This window comes from Molossus molossus, unplaced genomic scaffold, assembly GCF_014108415.1.
Source record: "Molossus molossus isolate mMolMol1 unplaced genomic scaffold, mMolMol1.p scaffold_m16_p_1, whole genome shotgun sequence".
Lineage (NCBI taxonomy): Eukaryota > Metazoa > Chordata > Mammalia > Chiroptera > Molossidae > Molossus > Molossus molossus.
In genome coordinates, this window is record NW_023425344.1 from 183,504,379 (window position 1) to 183,517,912 (window position 13,534).

A 13,534-nucleotide genomic window follows, 5' to 3' on the forward strand; every position below is an offset into this window, starting at 1 on the left:
TGGATATAGAAGTATTCTATTATAGACATGTATAAAATTCCACAGCTTTCCTGCTCTTGTGAACATTTGTTTTCTCCATTTATCATACATATTTACTGCCTATGCCTAAAAACCTTAAGCATTTTGCCAAACAATTTAAGGTAATGACAGGCTACCATTGGACTAAAACAACAGTCATCTGCTATGATGATTCACTTAAAAACAAAAGTCAATACAAATAACAACTCTTAGATAGTTTCACTCCTCTAAACTTCCAGAAAGACCCTGACCATGAAGATTAGGGCCTCACCTTAGTTTAGTCCAGGATCTCTAACTCTAGAAATTCCCCTCCTCAAATAAAGTAAAACCATGAGGCATGAAGTAAAGGTATAAGCCATTAGAAAGTTCAAATGGAGGTGTAAGGGGTCACAAAAACAGTACAGAATGTCCCCCACCAAATAATGATGTCCTGTACAGGCTTTGATATCTGTGAAGCCTTCGATGAGAAACACTGTCCACTTCTTTTTTTTTTTTTTATCCTCACCCGAGGACATTTTTCCATTTTTTGTACAGACAGAGTGGGAGGGAGAGAGAGGAAGAGAGAGAGAGAGAAACATCGATGTGAAAGGGACACATCGAGTGGCTGCCACCCGCACGACCAACCAGGGCCAGGGACAAACTGCAACCAAGGCACATGCCCTTAGCGGGAACCGAACCCGGGTCTCTCCGGACCGCAGGCGGGTGCTCTGAGCCAAACCGGCCAGGGCAACACTGTCCACTTCTAACCAAAGTGCCAAGTCTAACAGAGAGCAAATGATGGAAACTCGAATAAAAAATATCTTCAAGCAAGTTTTCAGTACCAAAAAACATTTCAGTATTATTGTCATTATTTCCTAGTAAAAGTTACATAAATTTCTTAGTCTGTGATACAACTATGAATACAAATCAATTTTTTTTTTTCAGTAACATTTTGGCTTTATTATTTTATATTCAGTAGGTCAAGTCAACTTCCTGTCTACATCTTGTGGGGTGTGAGAGGCTGGGCCCTGGTCAACTGTGGCCTTTTCAAGTTTCAAATCAGTAACAGTGGTACAAAGGTGGTCAACACATGTTGAGTTCATTGCAACATTGTAAACAAGAGAAAATCTTGTCTCCTCCTTATCAGACACCCAAAAGGTTATAAAAGAAATGAAACTTCACTCCAATTTGAGCATTTGTACTAAAAAACTTAAGCCTCATCTTGGCATTTTATTTACTTATTTTTCAAACATGTTTTTATTGATTTTTTTCTGGAGATAGAAATATCAATTGGCTGCCTCCTGCATTCCTCCAACTGGGGATGGATCGAGCCACAATCTGGGCATGTGCCCTGACTGGGAATTGAACCGGGACCTCTCAGTCCATGGAACAACACTAATTCCACTAAGCCACACCAGCCAAACTCACCTTGGCATTTTTAAAGGACTCAATGTGATCCTCTGTAAGGTCTTCCATGTCATAAAAATATTCATTCTACCACATCTACATAAAAAGGCTGTACATTTTCATTATATCAGTAGTTCCATTGCAACTATGAGATAAACAATTCACAATGGCTGGAATCAAGTCTTATCTCCCAGTGACCAGGGCAGTCACAAATAAATCAATTCTTATATCAACCAGAAACTGTATTAAGTACATAGAGATATTCTCTTACTTTAGGGACTTTAAGAGCAGACAAACAAATTATACCACTCACCATATTCTTTAAAAGTTCAGAGGCTTTCTTTACATTGTTCTTTTTCAAACTGTCAAAGACTAAATCTAGGCCTATTTTAATTAGCTCTTCAAGTCTTTGAGCAGAATGACTATTAATCCTGAAGAAAGTCTGTGCCTCTGGTATTTTGTTGTTTAAAATGGCACTGGCAATAACTTCCTAGGAAAAGAAGAAAAACGTGCCTTTTAAGTTTCTTTTTTATGATTATCAACATGGACTTACACATTTATTAAGCACCCACTACAGGACTTTTATTGAAAATCTACTACTAAATTTGGGTCTTTGCACAGAGGATATAAAGTTGAATGAAACACAGACCGTGCTGTTCAGGAGTTTTTAGATTAGTGGAAGACACACAAATAAAGTACTGATTATAGTTCTGTTTGATAAAGGAGAGGATGCAGGTATCACCCAGGGAACTAGAGAGGAGGATTCAGAAGAGGGGCATCTAAATAAGAGGAGTGGCAACAAAGAAAAGGCTTCCTAATAGAGATGACTGATGAAGTAAAAGTTTTAAAGCCAAATAAGTGTTATATATATATTGAGAAAACAGGACAAGAGTTCCAAAAAGAGGGAAAATTATGTGCAGAGGCATAAAGGCAAGAAACAGCATCAAGTCTTCAGGGAACTGCCAAATTACTCGATATAACAGGAAAAAAAGCTGGGGAGAGTAGTAGATGAGACTTGAAAGAAACACAGAGGTTCTATCATGAAGGGCACTGTGTGAGATGGATTTTATCCTGAAACTTATGAATGATCTTAAAAGCATGAAGTTATATAATTTTATATATATATATATATATATATATATATATATATATATATGGAAGAATATTCAGGCAGCAATGTGGAAAATGGACTGAGAGGAATTCAAGCTTGTGAGGCATTTGGTTACTACACTAATTTAAGTAATAAGAAATCAAGCATAAACTGAAGACCTAAACCTGAGAGAGAATAAAAGGAGGAATTCTTGCCCAGGGGCTTTAGACAGGTGTATAAACACTATTAAGCCATGTGCAAAATTGTATGTATGTGCACACTTATATATTCACATGTATTTTTTTGGAGACAGAGTCCACAGTTTTCATCAAAGTAGACTATTACCTCTCCCAAAATTAAAAATCAATGATTTGGGGTAAAAAGAACAAAGGATCATGGATGGAGCCTCGGAAGACACTAAAGGGGGTTGCGGAGCAGGGAAGAGAAGTGAAACCTACAAAGGAGACTGGAAAAGAGAAGCCAAATAAAGTAGGAAAAAATCAAGTAATTTTTGGCTAGAGAATAAATAAGAGATACAGAAAATGCAGTTACACAAGGTACTGTACTTTCCTATGTCTCTACCCCAAGAACAGTAGTCCTGCAAACCTGGCAGCTTCTCAACCATATCACTTTCACTCCCTACCGATGCTGATCACCTGGGTTAAGCTATTTTGGCTTTTGTCTTTCCAATGCCAACACTCTCTATGTGGGTGGGTGGATTCTTCCAGTCCCTACTCCAGCAGAGTTTGGTTGTATTAAGCTCTATTATAAAAAGAAAAGCAAGCAGATGAGCAAAGAAAATTCAATTGGCAAAATATCTTAACTAGAATCTCAGAACTCAAATTGAGTATACTTCTAGGTGATAGTGTCATAAAATAAGTTTCCTAAGATTGAATCACCAGCAGCAATTCAAAGATCAGGGAGAATGCATAAGTCCAAAGTGCCAGGCCCTAGACATTCAGGAAGTGTTGCTCATGGGTTTGGGGTTGGGCATCTGTCACTGGAGCCAAGTGGGCAGATGGGGCACTAAGAGGGAGTTTACCTGTGTTCTGAATTAAATAAAGCTTATAAACATAAATCTGATTTTGTACCCAGAGATCTCCAAATCCATAAAACCTAAGACCCTTGCCAAAGTTTCTGAATCATAGTGTAGAGTTTAAATTCTGTTTCTTCTATTGTTTTCTCAGATCCTCTGCATTTGGCAAATAAAGGAAGTGACAATTACTCATATTTACCTCAATGCTGAGTTTCTCCCACATATTGCTCTCCATTACTTTGGGGATATTTTCATTTACATCATACTCATCTACAGTATCTGTTAGCTTCCAAGGAAACTTAAACATGAAGGTTCGAAGTTCATTAATGTAGCTGGTCAAAATGTTCACTCCTTTTTGTAGATGTTCATCTAACTCTATGGAAAACACCAACGTAAAAATTTCATATACACATAAAAATATGTGTATGTATATAGAAAGAGAGAATATATCACAAGCTGTTACAAAAATTCTAGAAAATGTCAAAATTCAAACTCAGTGTTTTCAAAATTTCAATCATAAAATCTGAGTAACTCTTTGGTTTAATATAACCCTTCTCACAATGATCAGTCCTTTCTGCCAACTTTCCCAGTGTTAAAACCCATTTCACTCAGTTACACACTGATTTTATCCAACTTTAACAAATGGCACTCCACTGGCTTATGCACTCTCATGCAATAGGCCCATTTATCTCTCTGGTCTGGCACAGGAATAGGATAACTGCACCCTTTGCTGCTACTCTTACCTTCATTGTGAATAAAAAGCTCCTTTATTTGTTTGTTAAGGAAGGACAGTGTAAGATTAAGCAATTGTTCTGAGAAGTTTTTGCTCTGGGTTTCAGAATCACTTTCTCTAATTGCTGAGCAGAGTAAATCCAATGCTGGTGTCAGCTCTTCTACATCTGAGAAAGAACCAAAGAAATTAACATGAACATCAAGATATTCCCAATAAAATGAACATATCCAAATATACCATGTTGCAACTCTAAAACCTAAAATAAAAACCAATGTCTTATGCTCAAAAAAGCTCACAAAACTTTTATAAAGTCTTATTACCTGCAAATTTTAGTGATTCTACTTGCTACTAGTCATTATTTACTGGTATTACTAGTAACTATCATTTTGCTGACTGCATACTATATCTTAAGTATTGTATCTGGTGTTTTATAAATGTTATCTTATTTTTTCCTTTCAACAACCTGAGAGGTTGGTGTTATAGCCCCCTTTCCATAGATGAGGAAACTGAGGATCAGAGAGAATAAAAAACTTGCCCAAGCTAATTTGGAAAGTGGCAGAGCCAAAACTTAAGCTTGTCTGATTCCAAAACCATTCTCTTAAACATGCAGGTGAAAGCAAGGAGTGTGGGTCCCTGAACCCTCCATTTGTCGGTTGCAGGCCCTAATGAAGTGATTCCTGTTTACCTCAGCATCAGCTCTAGGACTGTATTTGTGTGAGTGACAAGGATGGGAAACGTGGGTTTTCCCTTGGAAGAGCAGATAAAGCCATTCCTATGCTTCTTTTTTTTTTTCTTTATTGATTTTTAGGGAGAAAGGGGGGGAGAGGGAAAGAGAGATAGAAACATCAATGAGAGAGAACAACGATTGGCCACCTCCTTCATGCCCCCCACTGGGGATTTAGCCCACAACTGGGGCATGTGTCCTGGCCAGGAATCGAACTGGCGACCTCTTGGTGCATGGGTCAATGCTCAACCACTGAACCACACCGGCTGGGCTCTCATGCTTCTTAGTTCCAGACTCATTCTCCTATCCTTTAGGACAGGAGCAATGCAGGTAAGAGTGAACCGATGAGAAATCATGGACCACCAAAAAACAGTAGTAAATAATGACCAGATAATTGCTGATGGAGCCTACTCACCACCACAAACTAGGCCCTTTTCTATAATTTTGAGTAGATTAAAAAAAAAAACGGGGGCACAAAAAAGTTAGCAATTCAAGAGGGAGGAAATCAAACTTTGCACTCAAAACAAAAGAGAATGTTTTTGTAAAAAAAAAATTTCTAATCCACATTCTTAGTCAGAACTAACACTACATCAATGAAAAAAGCAGATTGTTATTTTCTTCATATAACTAGGGTACAAACTGGTAAAATTTTTCCAAAGGACAATTAAAGCATTTAAGAATATAAAATATGTACTTCGACATGGAAATTCCACATCCAGAAATTTATCCATATGTGAAATTTTACATGCACAGCATTTATAGCACACTAAAAGTAACAGTAAAAATTGGAATCAATCCAAATGTCTAATAGAAGTTTAGTTGGGTAAATTATGGTACAATCCATACAAAGAAATTCTATATCCAAAAACATCCACAAAGACATTTGGTCTGCACCAACTCATCTACCTTAATCCCATGTGCCATGGACCTGCTGGGCCATCAAGGCAAGAAGGGTTGTTATTGGCAATACAGCCACAACACAATTATTGAACCAACAAAACATGACAGTATTTTTTATGTGTTAATCCTGTAAACCAAAAGTATAAATAAATGTTATGGGCTGTCTGAACCCAGGGATGTTTCCTAAGCATGGACATTTTTGATGGGATCAAATGTCAAGGACCATTTTGGCATGGACCAATATGCTCATGTTGGTTTACGACAAGACCAAATTTCAAGGGCCTTTGGACATGGACCAAATATCTCTGTGGACATTTTGCACATGACTAAATTTTGAGGACCTTTTGTTAATGACCAAATGTCTCTGTGGATATTTTGAACAGGACCAAATGTTCACTAATCCCCAAAATAATAAGCATACATATTATTAACAAGAAAGCTGCCTATGATAATATCAGGTAAAAAAAAAAATTATAAGCCCTGGCCGATTTGGCTCAGCGGTTAGCGCATCGACCTGCGGTCCCGAGAGACCCGGGTTCGGTTCCCGCTAAGGGCGCGTACCTCGGTTGCAGTTTGTCCCCGGCCCTGGTTGGTCGTGCGGGTGGCAGCCACTCGATGTGTCCCTTTCACGTCAATGTTTCTCTCTCTCTCTCTCTGTTCCTCTCTCCCCCTCCCACTCTACCTGAACAAAAAATGGAAAAATGTCCTCAGGTGAGGATAACAACAACAAAAAATTATAAGATTATAAATGTCAAGTACAGGGGAAAACACACTATTACCCTATGCCTCTGAGGAGAGGATCTGTATAGCTACCTGGTCCAAGAATAAAAGCTAGCTTTCCTGTTTATTAAAAAGGAAAGCCAAAATCTTGAAAAGTGTTGGTAATGCAGCAGAAAGTCAGGCTGAAATTTTTTTTTTTAATTAAATAATTAGTTATTTTTGTTACAGATGTTTTTCCTTTTCCCCCCATTGACACCCTCCTCCCTGCTCCTGGTCCTAACCCCGCCCCCCACCTTCAGAGAATTGTTGTCTGTGTCCACTGGTTATGCATATATGCATATAAATTCCTTAGTTTATCTCTTCCCACCCTCCCAACCCCTCCACCTCTGAGGTTTGTCAGTCTGTTCCCTACTTCCATGTCTCTGGGTCTATTTTATTCCACAAATAAGTGAGATCATATGATATTTGTCTTTCTCTGACTGGCTTATTCACTTAGTATAGCACTCTCCAGGTCCCTCCATGTCGTCTCAAAGGGTAAGAGATCTTTCTTCCTTAACAGCTGCATAGTATATTCCATTGTGTATATGAAAATTCTTAGAACAAGTCCCAACCCATAACTCAGCCAGCTGCACCGGCACTGTACATCTCAGACATTTGCAAGGGTAGGCAATTTTGCAAATAAATGTTACTCCCTTTTGAATAAAATCTTCTTGAATTTGAAAGATCTTTCTTGCATACTAAAAATACAAAACACAGTACAGAATATGAATGATAAACACCCCATTTAGAATGAGAACATTTATAAAGTTTCCACCAAGTAAATAAAATCTCATGACTGAGTTTTGGTAAGTAAATAAGTCATCAGAAAACATGATAATTTGGAACTGATTAAAAAGATAAAATGATAAACACAAATGTAGACATCTTTATTTTACTTACTTCTTAAATATAACTGGGATGGAAAGTGATCAAACTGATCAGGTACAGAAGATTTGGGGGATAAATTCAAAAGATTTTCTTTGCTCTTCAAAAAGAAATCTACTGTGTCCAGCTGACGATTTTCTATCCCGGCCTGAAATGGGAGAAAGTCAGGAAAAAATTACAATAGAAAAAAACTCAGGATACAAATTTTTTTTTAAACTTCAGAACTTAATGTGCTGAGACTGAAGACACAAAGTTATCTTTATCTTGCAAGAGTACCTGGGGTCTAGTGAGGATTCTGAGGCAAGTCTCTAACCTTTCCGAACATCAATTTCTGCTTCAGCAGAAACAGAAGGTTAGAAAGAACAGCCTTCCAGCTCTACTGTTCTGTACTTCTAAAAAAATTCAATGCTAGTTCTTGTGGATCACCCTTACAATGAAGTTATAGTCTATTTGAATTAAAATGTTAAAGCATTATGATATAAGTTGACTGAAAAGCAGGCTAAAAACAGACCCCCATTTCTGACTAGGTATCTTGAGGAACCTCTCCATAGAGAACACTTAGAAATCACAGATTTTTTAAAGTGTGTGTGTGTGTATCTTTAAATGCTCAGTTGAACGAGAGAGAGAGAGAGAGAGAGAGAGAGAGAAAGAGAAAGTCTCAGGGGATAAAAACAAGGAGGAGAAAGACAAAGGCTTTCACCAAAGTAACTGAGCTTTAAAGCCAACTGCTGCCTAAGCAGGGGTTGGAAAACGAAAGCCCACCAATCAAATCCAGCCCCTGCCTGTTTTGGTAAATGAAGTTTTAAGGAAATGCAGCCACACCCATTCATTTACTTATTGTTAAAGGCTACAACAGCACAACTGAATATTCCAAACAGAAACCACATGTCCTGCAAAGCCTAAATATTTACTATCGGGCCTTTACATTAAAAGCTTGCCACTCCTCGTCTGAAGTTCTGTAAGAACCACCTAAAGAGCTTATGAAAATGTGGATTGCTGAGCCCTGCCCCGGGGTTTCAGGGTTTTGGATTTTCTGGGTCTGGGATGGGGCCTGATAATTTGCATTTCTAATAAAGCCCCAGGTGATAGTGATGCTGCTGGTCTAAGGACAACACTTTGATAACCAATAAGACAAAAGTTCTGAGTGTTAACAGACCAGAAAAGCTGGGGTGAGAAGTACTGGTGGAAGTTTTGTATGGAGGAAAAAAAGAGAGGGTAAACCAAGGGCTCATTTGAAGTGACTCTCTCTGAAAAAAGGCTGAACTAAAAAAAGTTACTGCCCCCAAAGGAAGACCATAAACAAACTATGCCTTTGCTGTGGGTGGTGGGAGAAAAAATTGAAGTATAATTAAATAAAAGAATATTCTTGTTCTTAAGAGATATATGCTAAAGTACTTAGAGTATACTTTTTTTTTGCAGTTTCTCTGTAAATTTTCAAAATAACACATTTAAAAACAATGACCCAATAGAAATTCTAGAAATAAGAAATATAAAAATTGAAATTACATACTCAAAAGAAGTGTTTTATATCAGATTAGATGTAACTCAAAAGAGAATTAGTGAGCTGTAAGAAAGATATGAAGAAATTATCCGTAATGTGACAAAAACCCATATAAGAGAAACTGAAGAAAGTATTGAAAAGTCTAACTACTTGTGATTGAAATACCATTGTGACAAGTGGAAAATACACACTTAATTTGCAAGTACTTCAAAGATTTATGAAAATGTGAGTACTTACTAGGCTATAAACTATGTCTTCACAAATGTTTTAAAAACTAGTATCAGCCCGGCTGGTGTGGCTCAGTGGTTGAGCATTGACCCATGCACCAAGAGGTCGCCGGTTCAATTCCCAGTCAGGTCACATGCCCAGGCTGTGGGCCAAATCCCCAGTCAGGGGCCATGTTGGAGGGGACCAATCGATGTTCTCTCTCATCAATGTTTCTCTCACTCCCTCTCCATTCCCCTCTCTCTTTAAAAATCAATTAAGAAAAAAAGTGTTTTTTTTAATAAAAATTAATATCATATAGACTAATATTTTTCCAACTGAGGATCCTGACCCAGTGAGACATAAAATCACAGTGAAACTGTAGAACACTAAAAATGAAATGATCCCAAAAGCAGCCTGAAGGGGAAAACAGACTACCCTCAAACGAACAACAGCTGACTTCTCAATGACAATGGGATCCAGAAGATAGTAAAAAGTGATCATGAATGTGCTGAAAGAAATCAGTTGCCTACCCAGAATTCCACACTCAACAAAAATATCTTTAAAAAAAATGACAGAAAATTAGACATCATTAGCAGCTAGTTCCTCACTAAAGGAGATTCTAAATTATATATTTTAGGCACAGGGAAGGCCTAAAATGTGAGAAGAAATGAAGAGTAAAAAATATATATATATAATATCTGTGTAAAAAAAAATGAACCTAAATTCATAATGAGGATGTATAATGTGGTTAAAAACACACACACAACACTAACTAACAACAAGTAAGGAAAGAGTAAATGAAGTTAAAGCATTCAGTGGACATGTATCGTACAGAAAGGTAAAGTTATTAAGTTTGGGTTTGTTAATTTAAACATGCACATTATATGTCCTAGGATATCCTCTAAAAGAACATAAACTGAATATTTACTATCCGAACTAGTAGAGGGCATGGGAGCTTCTAAAGTGCTAGTAATGTTTTATTTCTTGAACTACATGGTAGTTACAAGAATTTTACTTTGCAATTATTTGTTAAACTGTATATATATTCTGTATACTTTTAAATATATTTCAAAATAAAAATAATGAAATTAATTAATGTGGTTTATTACAGTAACAGATTGAAGGAGAGGATTCATATAGTTATCTCAGTAGATTCGGAATAAACATTTAATAAAATTCAATACCCATTCATGATAAAAACTCAAAGGTAGGATAAAAGGGAACTTAATCTTATAAAGGTTTTCTTAATACACACACAACCCCCTTAATAATGAGGTATCCTTTTTTAAAATCAGGAATAAGATAAGGATGCCCACTATTACTTCTGGGTCTATTATTAACTAAGAGGTCCCAGCAGCAAACTATGACAAAGTAATAAAGTAAAAAGAATAAGGATCTGAAGAGAAGAAACAAATTGTATTATTTTTATGTTAAATGTAAATTAACTATATAGAAACTTCAGTAAAACCTAACTGGTAAATTATTAGAATAAGAGAAATTAGCAAATTTGCTGGATACAAAATTCAATATGTAAAAGTTAAATCTATTTCTATATACTGCTAACAAACAAAATGTAAATTAAAAATATACTATTTTTAATAGCAGTATACAGTATTTAAATATACATACACATATATTAGAATATATATTTAAATATAAACACACACCAAAAGTAAAGCTAACAAAAAATATCAAGCTCTTACTGTAAAAACTGTAATTCTTATTGAAAGACATTAAGTGAAGACCTAAAAAATGGGGAGAGAGATTATGTTTGTCTATAGTAACATTAAATATCCTAAAGATGTCAGTTCTTCCCAACTTGATATATAGATTTAATGTAATTCTAATAAAAATCCTAACAGCTTTTCATGAAACTTGACAAGCTGATACTAAAAGCCAGGGTTAAGAAGAAGGGAAAATAACAAAAACATCCTCAAGAATAATAAAGTGAATGATTTATAATTAAAATAGGATGGAATCGGCTCAAGGATAGACTAACACCAATGGAACCCAGAAACAAATTTATGCAAATGTGAAAACTTGTCAAAACATTTCAGATCATTAATAAAAGAACTTTTGAAAAACATGATGCTGAGACAAATGGTAATCAATGTGAGGGGGAGAGGAGTAGGTTTCTACCTCATACCGTGTGTAAACATAAGTTCCAAATCAAGGACTAAAATGTTCATCAATATTTTAAAACTTAGGAAAAAATATAAAAATATCTTTATGACTTCAGAGTAGAAGTCACAAACTATAAAGAAAAACACTAATTAAATTACTTAAAAATTAGAGACCCAATGAAGAAAGTACACTTACAATAATTAATATCTAGCCTATATATAACACTATAATTCACTAAGAAAAAGATAAACACCCCAAGAGAATAAAAGGTAAAAGACTTTACCAAAAAAATCCAAATTCCAACATATATTTATATGTTGATATAAATATAATATAAAATATATATAGAAGCACAGCCTTAATCAGGAAAATGCACATTTAAATCCATCATACCATCAGAATGGCAAAAAAATTTTTTAATTTTATTAAATTTATCGGGGTGACACTGGTTAATACAATTATACAGGTGTCAATGTGTTTTGACAGATGATTTGATAAAGAAGATGTGGTATACATATACAATCGAATACTACTTGGCCATAAAAAAAGATGAAATACTGCCATTTGCAACAACATGAATGGATCTTGAGAATATTCTAAGGGAAATAAATGAGACAGAAAAAGTCAAGAACCATATGATTTCCACTCATGTGTCGCAAAAATGTTTTAAATCTTGAATATGCCAAGTGTTGGCAAAGACATATAACAATGAGAACTCACATATATGGCTAGTGAGAGCACAACTGATAAAACAACTTTGAAAAACAACAGTAGTATCTTGCAAAGTTAGAGATATGCATGCCCTATGACCCAGCAATTCACCACCACCATAGAGAAACGCTTGCATAGTGCTACAGTAGATGTATAAGAAACTGTTTACAAATCTTGTATCTCATAAAGGTATAGTATCCAGGACATATAAAGAACTCTTAGAGCTCAACAACAAACACAAATAACTTAATTTAGAAATGGGCAAAGAACATTTCTCTAAATGGCCAATATACATATGAAAATATATTCAACATCATTAATCAATGGCAAAATGCAAATCAACATCACAATGAGATAACAGTTTATTCTGATTTCACAACCACTAGGGTGGCTATAATATGTGAACAGTAAGTGTTAACAAGCATGTGGAACTACTACTGGAACCCTCACATATTGCTGGTGGGAATGTAAAATAGTGCAACTGCTGTGGAAAATAGTTTGGTGGTTCTTCAAAAAGTTCAATAGCCCAGGTATACTGGTAGCTGTATACCCAAGAGAAATGAAAACACAGAGTGACACACAAACTTACATCATTGTTCATAGCAGGATTACTTACAACAGCCAAAAAGTGGAAACAACTCAAATGTCTATCAACTGATGAATGGACAAACAAAATGTGGTATATTCATATAATGAAGTATTTATTATTCAGCTATAAAAAAAGAATGAAGTACTAAAACATACTACCACATGGATGAACCCCAAAAACACGTAAGTGAAAAAAGCCAGTCACAAAAATTCACATATTTTTAATTTCCATTTATATGAAATGTCCAGAAAAAGCAAATCCAGAGACAGAAATAGATTCGTGTTTGGCACTTAGGGACCTCAAGGATTAAGAAGTAATTACAGAGTTTCTTTTTGGGGTGATAAAAATGTTGTGGAATAAGTGGTGATGGTTGTGCAACTCTGAATATATTAAAAACCACTGAGTTGTATACTTTAGGTGGATGAATTTTATGGCATGTGAATTATATCTCAATAAAGCTGTCATTAAAAAAACAAACTGGCACAGAGTATTATTAACTTCCACTTTTGACCTTTCAGGGGTTGTGTGGTATAGTACAAAGTGCCCTGACTTTGACTCTAGCTCCTGTCTTTTTTAGTGTGACTATGGGCCACTCACTCAAACATCTGAGCCTAAGGATTTTCATCTGTAAAATAAAATGAATGAAAGTACCCAACCCATCTCATATAGTTAATTTTAAGACAAAATTAGATAATGCATATAAACGAAGTGTTTGTGAACTAGAAAATGCTACATAAACTCAGGTGATGCTGTTTCTATAGCTGGATTGGAAGAGTAGGGACTACAAGGTAGGAATGAAAGATTACTCCTATTCAAGCTTTCCATAGCTTGCTTCTACTTCATTTAGTCTCATTGGCTTATTGTTGCCTCC

General features: G+C 35.7%; 1 protein-coding gene across 12 annotated transcripts in view; it reads right to left on the reverse strand.

Annotated features, from left to right (window-relative positions):
• SPG11 (SPG11 vesicle trafficking associated, spatacsin) overlaps nucleotides 1–13,534 on the reverse strand; it is a 91,519-nt gene that overhangs the window by 60,497 nt on the left and 17,488 nt on the right. For 11 of the 12 annotated variants that reach the window (XR_004959833.1, XM_036263779.1, XM_036263746.1 and 8 more), the window contains 4 exons: nucleotides 7,547–7,679; nucleotides 4,274–4,429; nucleotides 3,730–3,905; nucleotides 1,718–1,894 (listed from right to left, as the gene is read on the reverse strand). Coding sequence is in view for 11 of the 12 variants with exons in the window: in XM_036263779.1 (XP_036119672.1) it covers nucleotides 1,718–1,894; nucleotides 3,730–3,905; nucleotides 4,274–4,429; nucleotides 7,547–7,679 (642 nt within the window). In the remaining variant the exon portion in view is untranslated. Of the gene's footprint in view, nucleotides 1–1,717; nucleotides 1,895–3,729; nucleotides 3,906–4,273; nucleotides 4,430–7,546; nucleotides 7,680–13,534 lie in introns of those variants that run through there. The other variant, XM_036263787.1, reaches the window with a different exon arrangement.